A 16207-nucleotide genomic window follows, 5' to 3' on the forward strand; every position below is an offset into this window, starting at 1 on the left:
TTTCCATCTTTCCAGAAGGGACTGAGCTGCAGGGAAGAACTATGGGGTCAGCATGCCACTGAGGAGGGCTCTGTTAAAGCAGAACCTTTCTGTGCTTTGCCACAGATACAACAAACCACCACAGAGACAAGTTGGGGCCTGGAGGCCATGAGAGGTAGGGAGTAGAAATATCAGTCAGTGCAGAAACTTGCCAGTGGCCATGAAGCTACGGAGCCATCCTGGCAGCACTGCCAGGGAGCCCACTGAGGAGCCCCCGGGCGCAATCCACTGGCATAAGCCCAAACCTCAGCAGATGAGTGCAGGCTTGTCTTGTGATTCCTGAGAACAGGCAGGCAGAGAGGCCAGGGCTGACTGTACAAGACAAATGCTGGTGTGGGGAGAAAGCCAATTATTTTAAGTGGGCTCATGGAAATGGGGGTGTTGGTAACTCCTTGCAGCTTCCAGCCGAAGGCCCATGGTACCTGACTTCTTAAACAGAATTGAAGTTTGATCTGTAGCCTGAGTGAGGGCTCAGGGAGAAGAGGATGGAGTAGGGGAGCTCCTTGAAAGTGATTGTCAAGTTTAAGGGTTACACTTGGAGCATTCTTCTGAGGCATGGTGCAGTGTGGTTCAGTGCAGTATGGTGCGGTGCACCTGTAACTGTATAAATTCTGTGAAAATCAGGGGGCTGAGCCTAATTAAGATCTGACAGTTTTACATTATGATAATGCATGAACATATACCAAATATTGTAATTTAACATATAGCTCTACTGAGCCTTGTGTTCATAAAGGACTGAGTCTAGAAGGTGGTGAGAAAGAAATTCAAAAGGGGCTCAAGCTAAAACGTGTCAACTGTGATTTCTCCTGTGAGCCTGGTGATGGCAGCCACACCCATGTGCCTCTATGTGTCTTTTATTTGCCTCCCCCTCCCCCCAGCATGTGTGATGTACCTGCACACATGAGGAGGAAACACGGGGCACATCGCCATGATTTGTGTCTGAACAAATGCCTGTGATGTGTGTATCCAAGGTCCTATGGAAGTGATAGATCAGAAGATCAATGTTCCCTTAAGAAATCGAGCACTTAGAAGGCAAGGACCTGGGCAGGGTTCTGTTTGGAACCTAGATTAATATGAGCTTCCTCAGAAAGCACCAAGTCCTGCTGAAAGTAAGGAAGGTCGGTGAACTCCGAGATGGCCCCAGCAACCAGGGCTCCTGACATGCTGAAAGCTGCGAAACCAAAGTGGGCCTATTGGCATGTGATTAGTGCAGACAAGTTAATAAAATACCTAGAATACTACACAAAGGGAGGAGGCAAAAGAGGGTCTGAGGGAAGGTAAGAGGATTAAAGCTGCAGAAACATTCCACTAATGGATTTCTCAAACACACCAGCCAACAGGCAAGGACAGGTGTCCTGTCAAACCATTTCCCCTGTGAAACCTGATCTTTCCTTCTGAATCAAGGCCTGCTAACCCCATTTGTAGCTGAAGGGCCTGCCCCTGATTCCCAGTGAGACTCCCTGAGCAGCCCAGAGACTGGCCAGGAAATCAGTTTTGCAGACAAAGGGGCCTGGGAACAGGCTGCTTTCCTTCACATGCAGCCGAATGGATCCCTCTGCACCTGCCCTGCCTGGTGGCTAATGAGGCTGTTATTGATCACGAAGCTTCCATTCGTCCCTGGTCTCTTTCCTGCCCAAAACCACTAGAAGATGGCTGCTGTGATTTTCAAATCGTCCATCACTTTGTCACTCTGCCTTTGATCACTTAGTGAAACTCAGCTTTTGCTCCAGCAGCCAAATTGGGAGTTTGTCTAGTGAAGCAACAGCTAAGGCTTAAGTTTAGGAGGCACAAGGAGAGGACAGGGCCAAGGGCTAAACTGCTGCTTATTTGTTTTGAAGCCAGGGAGGCTTGCCTGCCAGTCGGCCCTGGTGGGGAGCTGGGTGTGCAGCTGGGGTGTCCTTGGTCCTGCCTGCGCAGGCTGTTGTGCACATGTTGGCATCAGAACACAGGGGCTGTCTACCCACATGGCTGACTGGTGCCTGGCCTCGTGCTTCCCCCACCACACAGCCTTCTGTCTCTAGCCTGGCCATTGTCAGAGGGTGCAGAAGGAGCCAAGAGAGGCATAGAGGGGCACGGTGTTTCTAGGACTGGGTGGGTGAGGTGAGTGCATGTAGGAGGGCATGCTCCCTGCCTGAATAAGCCCTCAGTTACAATGGGGCAGTAGCCCACGGCTGTTAAGATGGATATGACATTCCTTTCAGTTGCTCACATCTTTGTTGCAAAATGATCTGTTAGGTTTAAATATATTCTTGCTTGAGGCAAAATTTCTTGGAATGAGGTAAAGCTATGGGGAAGGGTAGAAGAAAAAACTCAAAAACTCTTAGTGGAGTATTTTTAGGTGTGTATCAGACCATTGAAGAGAGTGCTTTTCAGTGACGGAGGAATTTCCAGATGCCCCTGAGCTCACAGGGCTCACAGCTCGCTCTGTTGGGGGGAGCCTCCTGACTTGGCAGGTACACATGCATTGAGCTGAGAATGGTTAAGGCTTTTGTATCGTTTAAGTGCATTGCTTTTGAAAGCAGTTAGCAATATTTAGCTAGAACACATGGAGTCCAGGCTGTCCACCCTTTCCCATAATCCATATCTTCTTTTCTGAGAAAAAACGTATCCAGTGAGTGTCTCGGCTGAGAGACTCATCCAAAACTGGGTGCTATAATTTGGGTAGCCCAGTGCAAAATGAAAATGTGGGGTCCCTTGTTCAAACATTATTAAGAATTTCAAGATGATGACAGCAGACCTTTAAACCAAGCATTGATCCCTTCCAAGCACGGGGCCCTGTGCCACTGGGCAGGTTGCACGCTCATGAAACTGGCCTTGGGCTCAGCCTGCCAACGTATTCAATAAGGATTTAGAGAGCATTTATTGTTTCCTGAATACTGTGCAGGGGGCGGGCTGGAGGGGAGGGAGGGGGCTGGAAGGTAAAATAGACTGCTCAGTAGGAATTTACAATTTAGTTAGGGTCAGATATCACACACACAAAAATAATGATGAGACAATTCTTTAAAAGCCCAGAAGGCCCTAAACTAATGTGGGCTTTCTCAGAAAGCACAAAGTTCTGTGGCAAGTAAGGAAGGTCACCCACCCAAAGAAAGTAACCCATGAGAGTCTCCCGCAGGCCACCAGCACCACTGGGGCAGCCTGCAGAGGGAGATGGAGTAATGGGAACAAACCAGGCAGCCCGTCATTGTTTTGCCACGCCACTCCATGAACAGCACGCATTTCTTACTGCATGTTTATTGGACCTGCTGTACCCCTTTCCTGTGACCCTGGAAGTAACCTCTCAAGAAACCCTCTATTTTTAAAATAGCCACACTTACATAAAAGGTTTGTCACACTTGAATAAAGGTTCATAGAAAATTTGCTGTGCTGGGCCCTTATCCTTGAGCTCACAATGTAGACCAGCTCAGCCAGGAAGTTTGAGTTCGTGGACGGCATAAGTGGGCATCTTGTACCTGACCGAGCAGCCAGCTCCAAGACAGTTGCTCCTTCAGTCATTCAGCATTTACTGGGCACCTACTCGGGTCAGGCCCGGGTTAGGTTCAGAAAACATATATGAAGCCCCGGTCCCTGCCCCTAACCAGTTCACAACTGATATAGTAATCAAAGGGACTACAATCCTTTCATACAAACAAAAGGGCTCTCCTGCCCTGGCTTGACTGAGAGCTTCTGGAAAGTTCCATTAAGTGAGGACCTCCTGACCTCACTAAGTGCCTTAATCACTGGACTCTCCTTCGGTGACAGTAAGTTTGTTTTTCGTAATTATCTCTTGTGTAAGAAACATGACTCCCCACTGCTCCTGTTGCCTTCTCTGGGTCTTCTGTGGAAACAGCACAGGCAGGTGGGGTCTTGCAGTGGGATTGTGGTAAGCTCCGATGGTTATCAGGTCTCAGGAGCTGAGCAGAATTTGGTGTGGACAGCACACAGTGAGGGAGCCTCTAGGGTATTTTCGAAGTACCATTATGAAGAGAGAGTCTAGGTAAATATTTTCACCTCTCTTTACCTTACTCTGGTTTTGTTGCACAAATGGCCCATTCTGTTCCTCAGTATCAGTGACTCAGCTCCCACAAAGAAGGTTTTGTAGTTTGGACTGTTGGATTGGTTGGGAAGCATCTTGCTCTTATTCCAGATGGATCTCCATCTTCCCTCAGTTTAGATCCCAGTCTTCTTGCCACCTTGCCAGGACGGCCACTGTGCTGCCAGGGCTGCAGCCTGCTGTCAGGATCCTTGGCCTCCCCTAGACCCCTGCCATTAAGCCACACCAAAGAGGAGTGCCCTCTTTGCCTTAGAAAACCTGTCTGGCATCCTCAGATCTCCAGTGCACCCCTGAGAAGGATTAGCCATGATGCAGAGTGTAGCCCCCGAGTAGCGGAATCACCTCTGGTCATAACCACGGTTGATACTGAGCAAAATCCTGGGCCTATGGCTCTTCACTGTGGATACCTGAGCAGAACCAGGAAAGGCTGTTCTTGATTGGACTGCAGAAGACATCATCAGCATTCTCTTTTATTTTTCCTTTCTGTCTCCATTAGTTGGGCTGTGCCAGGATGTTTGTGCCTTGACCCTGACAAGGTTTTGTAGTGGGCCCTAGTCAACTTGTCCCCAGGTCTCAGTGTAACAAAAAAGGCTGGTCTGCTTCACAGACATCTCCAGATAGAATTCTCTGCATCCACCCCCACCCTGCAGCTTATATATACCAAGTTGAACTCCCATGCAGTCTGGAGGGCCACACATTCTATCCTTTAAAAACTGCCGTGGACAACAAAAGGCTAGAGGAAGGGTTTGGAGAACCCCCAGAGAGCCCCCTGTGAGGGAGGTTCTGCAGCTGTGTGTTGTGACAAAAGGCTCCAAAACATGAGCCCCCCTGAAACATCGAGTGTTTCCTCTGTCGAGACCCAACCGGCACCTTCGCTTCTCTCCACAGATCTCCAGGACTTCAAGTTAGACGTGCAGCACGTGATTGAAGTAGATGAGGGGAACACGGCGGTCATCGCTTGCCACCTTCCTGAGAGCCACCCAAAAGCCCAGGTCCGGTACAGTGTCAAACAAGAATGGCTGGAGGCATCCAGAGGTGAGCGAGCACGAGCCCAGTGACCAAGGCCAGGAGGGAAGCTGCGGCCCCTGACCTCTGCTTCCCAAACCCCTATCAACACCTGATGGATCCCTCCTCATGCTGGTCCTCTGCCTTCAACCTTGATATGTATCCCTGGAGGACCGTAAAGGGATTAGCCTTTTTTATGGAGGTCTTCTGCCTTGTCATGAGGAGTTTCTTTACCCTTTGAGGCCCTGGAAGCTGTTGCGGAGCTGCTGCTGTATCATCGGGGCTGTCAGCACAGGGCTCCAGATTTCCTCCCCACGTGAGCTCCCAGCCACCAGGCGAAAGCAGAAAGGCTGCCCGACAAACCCGTTCCTGTAGCTGCAGAGTTGCGGGGTAGAGCTCGTCCCCACACGGTAGAGCAATCTTTTTAGTGGAACTTGAGTTTTCCCTTTTCCCATTTTCCTGGTTATGCAGCCGCCTGGGGGAGGCCGAGCTCTGGTCCACAGAGTGCCGGCAGTGAGACAGGATGTTCCGTCCAGAACTGACCTGCACTCAAGGCCAAGTAGGCCATACTGACTGAACCCCACAGCTCAAAATATGTACCTTTGAAATAGCCTATGAGCTTTTAAATACTTTTATTAACTTTTTCTGGTTAAGCAAGGAGTATATGTTCACTATAGAAAATACATGAAACTAATTTTTGAAAGTGTAAAAGCCCTAATCCCGCTCCTCAGAAACAACTGGAGACTGAGAAAACAGCATTGATCTCTACTGTTCCCAGCAGAAGCCTGGAGTAAGCCGCTAGAGAAGGCCTGCACATCCCACAAGGGCCAAGGGCTTTCCCATTCTGAAGAAGCTCACACCCAGGGACAAGCGGGCACCAGGCTTAGCGAGTCCCAAGTGCCGGGACACCCCCACTCCCAGGACAGGCCACCAGAAAGCTCAGAGCTGAGCGCCAGCAGTTTGCCTGCCAGGAGCTGGACTCTGTTCCCATCACTAGCGTATCCAGCAGTGTGAATCTGTCTCCTGTGGAAAGAACCTGGCCACAGCCCTGAAGCCCCACTCCTTGGACCCCCTGGCCCAGAAGCAGACACAGCCTAGCAGGCCAGTGACACAGAAGGAAGAGCTTCAGTGGCCTTCACAGAGGGTGGTAGTTGGGAGTCAGAATATTTCCTCCCTGGTTGCAGAAATTCAGCAGTGAGGTGGCTCAAAGCTGTGACTGTGACAGAGACTGATGGGAAGTTCTAAAAGTCAACTCCCCTCCCTAGTGTTGGCTTGTGGGGATGATCGTCTCATGTCATCGCCGCGTATGCAACATGGGCCCCTCGATCCTTACAATGGCTGAGGCAGCACACATTACACCATTTGAAATTTGAGTCTAGGACTGGTGGACCCCAAGTCCTGCTACCTTTCACCCTACCAGCTCCCTTGAAAATATAAAATGCTCCTCCACAAACCTGGGCACTTACTCCAGGGGAGTCAGCCAGTCAGCTAGCTGGTGCTTCTGTCCCACCAGGAGCGAGGTCTTATGGGGAGAACTGCATTTCCAGGGTGGGCTTGCTGGGACTCAGGTGCACAGCTCCTGGGTCCTGCCCTACCTGTCTCCTCCCCCCACCTTTGTGGGAGCTTTGGCTGTAGTATTTTAGGCCCATGCTTCCTTCCCCTGCTCTTTCCTCAGATAATTACCTGATCATGCCATCCGGGAACCTCCAGATAGTAAACGCCAGCAGGGAGGACGAGGGGACGTACAAGTGCGCCGCCTACAACCCAGTGACCCAAGAAGTGAAAACCTCGGGCTCCAGTGACAGACTGCGTGTGCGCCGTAAGGGGCGGGGTCTTCCTGCTGTGGGGCGGGGTCTGGGGTGCCACAGCCCGTTCCCCAGCTCTGTGCTCCAGGTCTATGCTCTCCGCAGGATGGGGGCACCCCACCCCACCCGAATGCCAAGCTTTCACAATCCACTGCCCTTGGGCTTGGCTCACTGGGCAGCTGTGCTTCCGAGTCACTCACTAGAGCTGTGAGGACAGCTACTTCTCGCTCAAGTAGAAGAGCTGAGAGCTCTTCTTCTTGGGTAACCTTGAGAGGATGGGGGTCTGCTGGGATGTGTGGGCTGGGGCAGGACAGTCTGGCTCTCAGCAGCTGCCGGCCAATGCATAGGAAAGACGGTGGTGCATTTGTGCCCACATTGAGATCGCCAGTCTGCACTGCTGAAGTTTGCCCAACACCTCCCTGTGATGAAAATCTGTGGGGGCCCACACATGTCCCCATTGTATAAAAACAGCTCCCTTTGCTGAGCTCGTTCCATGCGCCAGGCTCTCTCCTAGACTCTCTGTGTATTTGGCATTGTGACATCTTAAGATGGAATTACTAGATTTTGGAGTCGGCACCAATAGCAGATAATGAGGCAAAATTTCAGTGGTTCCTCACTCACCTAATTTTTTATCAATAACTTTGTATTCTTTTTCTGAAAGAGGGCCACCCAAGCTGTGTGAGCTTCAGGTCTTATAAAACCTTATCTGTCCCTGGTTGGCACATAAAGCAAAAATCACACATAGTCAATGTGCTTCTTGAAGTTTCCCAAGGAAGGTGGCACATTGAAAAGCAACATGCCTTTCAATAAGTTCTACCCGGTCTCTCCCCAGCGTTGAAAAAAGATTGCAGCTTCCTCAGCTAAGAACCTAATGAAGTATTAATAGTTGATTAGTTTGGGGGGCTTCATGATATGAGAAATGCATATTTTTAAACCATAGATCCTGTTCAGCTCAGCAAGATGCTCACGCTGAGGTACTGTGGTACCTCACTTGAGACACTTGGGTACTATGACCCATGATTAGGGTTTGAAGGCCACTGTGGTTCCCTGTATCCCATCTCATCCTCAGTCTTAGCATTCACTTAGTGCAAGCAAGAAAAATCACCTTCACCATTTAAGTTGTTCCTCCATCCACTGCCTTATCTGTCTCTCTGCCCACATACAGTTACCCATATGTATGCTTTCACCACGATGCTTCTCATAAGAAAACCAAGACCCAAGGGAGTTAAGTTACTTGCCCCACTTTACATAGGTCATAAGCTCCTGAAGGCTCTTTGATTCCAAATCCATGACCTCTGGGACTGCCTCCTGGGACCGGGCCGCCCAAGGTGGCACAGAAGGGATTTGCTACACCAAGTCCTGGTCCCACAGGCAGTCCTTTCCCGTTTCGCCCCTCTAGGCTCCACTGCCGAGGCTGCCCGCATCATCTACCCCCCAGAGGCCCAGACCATCATCGTCACCAAAGGCCAGAGTCTCATCCTGGAGTGCGTGGCCGGTGGGATTCCACCCCCGCGGGTTACCTGGGCCAAGGACGGGTCCAGTGTTGCAGGCTATAACAAGACACGCTTCCTGCTAAGCAACCTGCTTATCGACACCACTAGTGAGGAGGACTCCGGGACCTACCGCTGCATGGCTGACAACGGGGTGGGGGAGCCTGGGGCAGCGGTCATCCTCTACAATGTCCAGGTGTTTGGTAAGTGTCTCTGTAGACCTTCCTCTCCTTGACCTTCTCTTTGGTCTGCATGGCCCTTTTGGAAGCTCATAACCTCAGGCTCAGGGCTATGTACGTTCTGAATGGTCACATCCCCAGTACATGACAGAGGAGCACTGAGAGAGGTGGAGCTCCTTGGATCCCAGGGACTAGGGTATAGGGGGCTGGCAGCCTGCTTTCTGCCCTTTCCTGTCATGGCTCTGATGAAGGACACCTGGGACCTTTCCTTTCCTCTATCAGCAGCTACAGGAAAAGGAGCCTTTCCTGCCTGCATTCCTTTCCCCAGCCTGACTGGGTGTGGACAGGGAGACTCAGCCTCTCTATCTCTTCCTCTGGTTTCCTGGCAGAACCCCCTGAGGTCACTGTGGAGCTGTCCCAGCTGGTCATCCCTTGGGGCCAGAGTGCCAAGCTCACCTGTGAGGTGCGCGGGAACCCCCCGCCCTCAGTGCTGTGGTTGAGGAATGCCGTGCCCCTCACCTCCAGCCAGCGCCTCCGACTGTCCCGTAGGGCCCTGCGAGTGGTCAGCGTGGGGCCTGAGGATGAAGGTGTCTACCAGTGCATGGCCGAGAATGAAGTTGGGAGCGCCCACGCTGTGGTCCAGCTGAGGACCGCCAGGCCCAGTGAGTGCAACGCAAGGGCTGGGAGTTGGGTGGGGTAGGCACAGAACCCTTCTCCCAAATCCAAAATAGAACCCCAATATATAAAACAAAATGAAGTGGCTTTTAGTTGTAAGTTCAAATTTATATTAACTTATTAAAAAGTCAGACGCAGATTTTGCTAGTGAAAATAACCCATTTAACTGTTTTATTCTAGTTTTAAAAAACCTTTTTAAATTTCGTGTTCCATAAAACCCAGTCTGGCAACCACTGCTCCGGAGTAAAGGAAAGCAGGTGTGTCTTCAGCTGGTTCACTGCAGCGGCGCCTGTGCTGACTGAGCAGTCAGTCACTATGTGCCCGCCACTGGGCTAGGAAACCCAGGGAATGCAGGGAAACATAACAAGGAACTGACCCCCAAGAACTTTCGCGTGGAGGAGATAAAACTTACCAAGGAAGCAATTTGAAAACGACAACACACAATGAAATGCTGAATCAAGATTATCAGATGCCAACCTCCCATGGTGCCGGCAGTCAGGCAGAGGGAAAACCAGCACAGGCAGGGTCTGTGGAGGGTTTCTGAAGGAAGTGTGGCCTCTCCTGGCTTCTCAGATTCTCAGAGGGCATTTACGGGGGGCCTCCCACCACACGTTTCCAGGCTACTGCGGTGGAGTGGGAAGAGACCCGTGTTGTGCCCCAGCACCAAGATCCCACAGTGAAGGGCATGCGCACAGTATTAGACAAGAGAAAGAGGGCACAGCACTCCTGTACCTCAGGAGCAAATTGAGGTAGTTCACTTCAGACGGGGCTAGTGGGTGGGCTCAGCGAAGCAGGCAGGTTGCAGAGACGCTGGCCTGCCCCACCCAGCTACGGCAGGAAGCCTGGGCGAGGGACACCAGGCCGCCTTTGCCCACTGTGCGCGGGGCCATGACTCCCTCTCTTCCTACAGAGCCTGTTCAGTGGGCTGATGGTCATGTCAGGTCTCTCTATGACTTTTTTATCTATGGGGGCAACAGCTCAGCAGGTGATCAGGGCAACTAACACCCTGTTCCCTCCTTTTCTTTTCCTGCTTGGTATTCCAGGCACAACCCCGAGGCCATGGCGGGTTACTAAACCGGACACTACCACAGCTCCCGTGCCACCCCCGAGACCCAGAAGCCCGGACCAGATACTGAGGGCGCATCCAGGTGTCCCGAGGCCTCCAGCGTCAGCGCAGCCAGCTTCCCTGCGGTGCTCTGGAGAGAAGGGGCAGGTGGCTCCCGCCGAGGCACCCATCATCCTCAGCTCACCCCGGACTTCCAAGACCGACTCTTACGAGCTAGTGTGGCGGCCTCGGCACGAGGGTGGCAGCCGGGCACCGATCCTCTCCTACGTGGTGAAATACCGCAAGGTATGGGGTCTGGCATTGTGCCCACCTCCTCTCAGGCTGGGCGGAAGTCTCTGTGTGCTGCTGTCTCCCCTTGAGCTCCTGTAGCCTGGACCCCCCAGTCTCCGCTGCTGATCATGACCTTCCATCTCCTGTGCACTTTCCTGCCACCTCCCAGGAAGATGGCTGTGTTAAAGATAAAGCTGAGCTTGTGCCTTCAGGTCTGCACTTCATGCACAGGCTTCCCAGAAACTCACAGCACCAGCTCCTGGTCCCACGGGAAAGTGAACGGTTTCCCTCTTACCTGTCACCCATCCCCCACCTTCCCTCTCTCTTTTGTTGTTGATGTTGTTCTGTTTTTTAACCCAACAAAGCCCTGCTGGATATATACCTGCATGAACTCTGGCATGGCAAGCTAGCTCTAGAGCCAGGGAAACAAATATTTGTAAAGAACTATTTTCTCTGAGGGCCATAACAGACCCCTCAGTTCTTAGGATTCACCGTGGCTCGCGTCTGACGAGCAGGCATTTGAGGTGAAAGCCCATCGTGTTGTTCAGGCCTCGACAGAAGGGACTCTGTCCGAGTGAGTGTTTTGGGAGCCGTCAGGGGAGGACTGTCTGGCACTGACCGGTGCAGGACGCAGCCAAGCCAGCCGGTCCTCTTGGACACTGTGTCCTGCGAAGCAGGAAGGGGCCTGTAGGCTGTGATCCCTGTTCAAGGCTTCATTCTCACTGCCGTTATCCTGAAATTCCCTTGAGAAAATGCCCTTGGAAAGCGTTTCCGCTCGCCCCAGGTGCATGCTGTTTTCTTGCTCAGGTCGTTAGACAGTAGACAATTACTGCTCTCAAATGGACTTTTAAAAATCTTATTTGATGAGTAATAATGTATTGTAATGCTAGACTTTATTATGCACTCATAGTTTTGCTTGTAAAAGTGCTATGTGCACCTGGAGGAAAATTTGGAAAATATATACACGTGGAACTAAAACTATTTATCAACTCTTCTTCCCCTCCAAAAAAAACACAAACAAAAACCACAGTGGAAAGTGCTGGCTGTGCAGAAGCCGTCTGCCCTGCTCTGGAGCCGGTGGCCCCGCTCCTCCCACCCTCTCCCTGTACGTGCTCTGCACAGAGACCCTGGGTCAGGACAAGTCCACAGAGGCGCCGAGGTTGTCAGAAAGACACCTAGGGCAAAGCTGCGGCCTAGGTGGGGGCCAGGGCAGGGCAGTTTCTTATTAACACTCAGCCTGTCGGCCTCTTTACAGCCAGCCAGAGACGGGGGGCGAATAAGTTTTTAACAAAAAGCAGCATTGTTCAGCCCTGCTTATGGGGCCACGCTGGTCCTGATCCTCATTTCCCCATGTAACTGGACACCTCCACCTCAGAGTTGTAGACAAAGATCAGGGCAGGCCAGATGCTCACAGTCCCTGGGAGATAAGAACCAGCATGAGAGCAAGAATAATATTTTTCAGACCAAGAGGTGGCTGTGAAAGGGCCACACCAAGAGGCAGGCTGGCAAAGGCCGTGCGTGGTGATCCGGAAATGCCAGGCTGAGGCCACTCTCGCCCTCTCGGCGTGTGTGACAGTGACTAATTACCGGTCCATTTCTTATTTTCTTTTCTGATCCCGGTGCAGGGGTGAGGCCGGCACTGGGTGGGCCGAGGGAGAAGGGGCACAGGAGAGCGAGAGGACAGTGCCCCCGCTGGTTCTGGCTGCTGGCAGGCCCCGGCCCCGGGGGCATTCCAAGCTGGTAGGTGGGCGTTGCCAAGGCAGAAATTGTGCCTTGAAAGCAGTTCCTTCAGGGACCACCATGTCTTAAGGATCATCACATCAGAAAGACTTCGGGAATTAAAAAATATCTGCATTGGGTTGTGTTTTTTCAGCCTCCCTCTCTTGCTGGAGTCTGGGAACCATTCAGCTCGTTTCACTTTTTTGCGCCACGAAGCAAGTTTCATTTCCTGGTGCATCTGCAGACTCCGGGCTACTGTGTTTGGGTTTCCAGCACCGCCGGGGACTCTCAGTTTGTAAAGTCTTCTCCCCTTGGGACAAATCCTGGAAGCCGGACATCAGTGAGCCCAGACCATCCCTGTCCCTTGAATAGCAGGTTTTGTTCTACTTTGGAATATTCTGCTTGGGACCGAGTGTTCCTACCAGCTGTTGAATTCCTTCAGCAAACCACAGCCTCAGGCCCCAGCAGGCTCCCTGAGACGTGCACAGTTGGCAGTTAAGTGTTTTCTCCTGAAAGGTGGGAGAGGAGCAGCCTCTCGGCATCACCTTTTGAGGAGCCTGGAGTTCCTTTTTTTCTTTAAAGAGCTAGGAATTTGAAGCCATTAATATTAATCCATAATCATTACAACTCATCCACAGTTTTTAAGTTCTAAGCAAGGACTGAGGGCAGGAGCAGAAAAAGGGGACTGAAATAGCAAGCACCTCACTGAGTGGAGGGTGTGGAGCATCAGGGCGGGGCCAGGCATCTGCTGCGAACTGCTGTTCAAACCTCTGTCCAAAGCTTGACTCTTTAGGTAAATCACCTAATTTCAGAAGAATCTGAGAGATTTTATTTGCCTCATCTTATCAAGGAAAGGCTTAGGGATCGGCGAGGTTAGGGGACTTGCTTCTGTTACACAGCTTGTGAGAGACACAACCAGGACTGAACCCGAGATTCTGTGGCTCCCAGATTGTCGTCCTTTCTAAGTAGGTTAAGATTACGAGCATGTGCTCATGGTTCCTCTGCTCACTAGTGTGCGGCCGTCGGCAGATCACACATCCCCCTCTCGGGCTGCTGTCCTAGCGCGTGTGAAGCCTCCGGTCCCAGGCCCGGGCACGCAGTGAACACGTGGCGAATGCGGCCTTTTCTGCCGGCACCGCTACTGTTCCCATCATTCTCATCATCTTCCCGTTACAGCAGAAACGGAAGGAACTGTGTTTGGTTTGCACAGAGTAAGGAGAAAGAAAGTTAAATATGGAGTTTTTCAGAAAGAGAGAGGAGGTCTTTGGGGAAATTCTCAGCAGTCTGAGTTGGGCCTTCTGACCCACCCCACTGGGCTCCCTTTGATGGGATCACCAGATGGGAGACCAGGGAGCCTGGCTTCACCGCCTCAGAGCCGGCAGGGCTGGTTGGCATCCCCCCCCATTCTCCCAACTGGGCCCACTCTCCACTTCCCCGCCCGCACCCTTGGGCCTCAGGTCTCAATTCCCTTGCAAACCATAGCCCTCCTGTAGCTCCAGGCTGAGATGCTGGTCCTTACACAAGCCATCTTCTCCAGCAGGTCACAAACTCCTCTGATGATTGGACCATCTCTGACATTCCAGCCAATCAGCACCGCCTGACCCTCAGCAGACTTGACCCTGGGAGCTTATATGAAGTGGAGATGGCAGCTTATAACTGTGCAGGAGAAGGCCAGACAGCCATGGTCACCTTCCGAACTGGTAAGGGTCAAGCGTTGCCCCCAGCTTGGGGTTTCTATGGGCCTGAGAAAATCCTACCAGGCCCAGATGGAAAGCCTTGCTCACCTTGCCCCATCTGGTCACCTGCCTTCCAGCTCCAGCCACCCTGTGGCTCCTGTGCCCAGGCCAAGCTTACACCTCTCGGCAGGAGAGCCACCAGCCAGCCTCTCTGGTATCCCTTTGTCCCTCTTGCACTCAGGAGCCAGATGCAGTGCTGGACACTCAGGCAGAGCTGAGAACTAGACAAGACTTCAGTGCCCTGGGCTGCTTAAATCTCTTTGTCAGACCCTGTGGTGGAGCCTCAGGCAGGAAGGGCTCCGTGGGAAGGGAGACCTGATGCACACTCCCCTACTGATTCCAACCCACTTCTACCCAGGACGGCGGCCCAAACCTGAAATCATGGCCAACAAGGAGCAGCAGATCCAGAGAGATGACCCTGGAGCCAGCCCCCAAAGCAGCAGCCAGCCAGACCACGGCCGCCTATCCCGTAAGCCCCCAGCAACCCACAGGGGTAGGGGCGATAAGTGGTCATAACTGGAACCAGGTCCACTACCTCAGGCCTCACTGCTGAAGGTTGAACGGGCTCTTGGTTCTGTGGGTCTGGGAGTCCTTATGACATTTTCCTGGCATCTCCCTAGTTAACCACAATGAAGAAATAGAGATTGGAGCTTGTCAAATAAAACACTGGAGACCAATACTGGGGTTCTGGCCCTGTGGGTCCAGAGACTGTGGAGGGGGGAGTAGGTGGCCCTTGGCTCCTTCATATTCCGACACTGCTGAAGGATAGCTCTCAGAGGGCCATCCAGGTAACCCTAGGGAGATCCAGTGCGGATACCAGGGCCAGGGCTGTGGGGAAGATCAGGCTCCTATGAGGAGGAGGCCAAGTCCATTTGCAACAACCGTTTTCTCATTGCATCTTCCTCTTGCTCCTTCCCTCCCTTATGTGTCGTCTCCCCCAGCCCCTGAAGCTCCAGACAGGCCCACTATCTCCATGGCCTCTGAGACATCAGTGTACGTGACCTGGATTCCCCGTGGGAATGGGGGCTTCCCGATCCAGTCCTTCCGTGTGGAGTACAAGAGGCTAAAGAAAGTGGGGGACTGGATCCTAGCCACCAGCGCCATCCCGCCCTCCCGGCTCTCCGTGGAGATCACAGGCCTAGAGAAAGGTAGGGGCCTGGCCATCTACCTGCTGTCCTCGTCCCCATGCCCCCACCCCCACACTGGCCCCTGGCCACCTAGAGGAGAGTGGGAGCTTTGGAGGTTTTTCTCACTGCTCAGCCTCCACCTGCCGCTAGGTTCCTGTGAATGTTCTGGGTGGTGTCACCTCAGTCCCACCAGCCCTCCTCCCTCCCTCCCTAGGAGGCCCAGAGCCATCTCCTGTGTGGCTCCTTTCTGATGAGGGTGGGGGTTCTCGTGAGTCCTTTGGGGCTTTCTTTTGGGGAAGGGCTGCCCAGATGATCCCTCCAAGTCCAGGGCCTGAAAGTCGGGTGTTCCCCAGCTCCTGGGTTCAACGAGTGTCTCTCTCACTAGGCACCTCCTACAAGTTCCGAGTCCGGGCTCTGAACATGCTGGGGGAGAGCGAGCCCAGCGCCCCCTCCCAGCCATACGTGGTGTCAGGCTACAGTGGCCGCATGTACGAGAGGCCCGTGGCGGGCCCTTACATCACCTTCACTGATGCCGTCAACGAGACCACCATCATGCTCAAGTGGATGGTGAGCGGCCTGGCACAGACCACAGTGGGAGGGGGGCTGGGCTTCGCTCTGGGCAGGAAGGAACCACTCTTCTTCCTCAGCTTTTCTTCTCAGTACCTCCCTTAATGTGTCTGTCTGTCTGTCATCCTCCCTGGGCAGGTTCAAAGGGGACCTAACTCTCTGGGGAAATGGCAGTTCGTTTCTTGTCTCCAAAGGCTGAGGGGCCTCTGGGCAAAATGAAATGAGAGTGCCCCACGGGATTCTCCAGGGAGCACTGGGGATATCAGCAGGAAGGTCTGCCAGGCCCCCCAGTGGTTGTGCTCACATGGTGATTTCTCTGCTCCGTTCCCCACAGTATATCCCAGCAAGTAACAACAACACCCCGATCCATGGCTTTTATATCTATTACCGACCCACAGACAGTGACAACGATAGCGACTACAAGAAGGACATGGTGGAAGGTGAGAAACGCTTTCGTGTGATGTAGTTTCCTTCGTTGGCAAAGGGGTCTCGCTGT

The 16207-nt window shown here is 52.6% G+C and overlaps 1 protein-coding gene across 8 annotated transcripts in view; it reads left to right on the top strand.

Moving 5' to 3' along the window:
- BOC (BOC cell adhesion associated, oncogene regulated) overlaps window positions 1-16207 on the top strand; it is a 73400-nt gene that overhangs the window by 50708 nt on the left and 6485 nt on the right. For 6 of the 8 annotated variants that reach the window (XM_036018098.1, XM_036018097.1, XM_036018095.1 and 3 more), the window contains 10 exons: window positions 4961-5107; window positions 6753-6896; window positions 8282-8575; window positions 8941-9213; window positions 10270-10577; window positions 13819-13981; window positions 14376-14486; window positions 14959-15165; window positions 15530-15711; window positions 16046-16151. In XM_036018098.1, coding sequence (XP_035873991.1) covers window positions 4961-5107; window positions 6753-6896; window positions 8282-8575; window positions 8941-9213; window positions 10270-10577; window positions 13819-13981; window positions 14376-14486; window positions 14959-15165; window positions 15530-15711; window positions 16046-16151 — 1935 coding nt within the window. The remainder of the gene's footprint in view (window positions 1-4960; window positions 5108-6752; window positions 6897-8281; window positions 8576-8940; window positions 9214-10269; window positions 10578-13818; window positions 13982-14375; window positions 14487-14958; window positions 15166-15529; window positions 15712-16045; window positions 16152-16207) is intronic. The other 2 variants (XM_036018099.1, XM_028504451.2) reach the window with 1 other exon arrangement.

This window comes from Phyllostomus discolor, chromosome 2 (assembly GCF_004126475.2).
Source record: "Phyllostomus discolor isolate MPI-MPIP mPhyDis1 chromosome 2, mPhyDis1.pri.v3, whole genome shotgun sequence".
Taxonomy (NCBI): Eukaryota; Metazoa; Chordata; class Mammalia; order Chiroptera; family Phyllostomidae; genus Phyllostomus; species Phyllostomus discolor.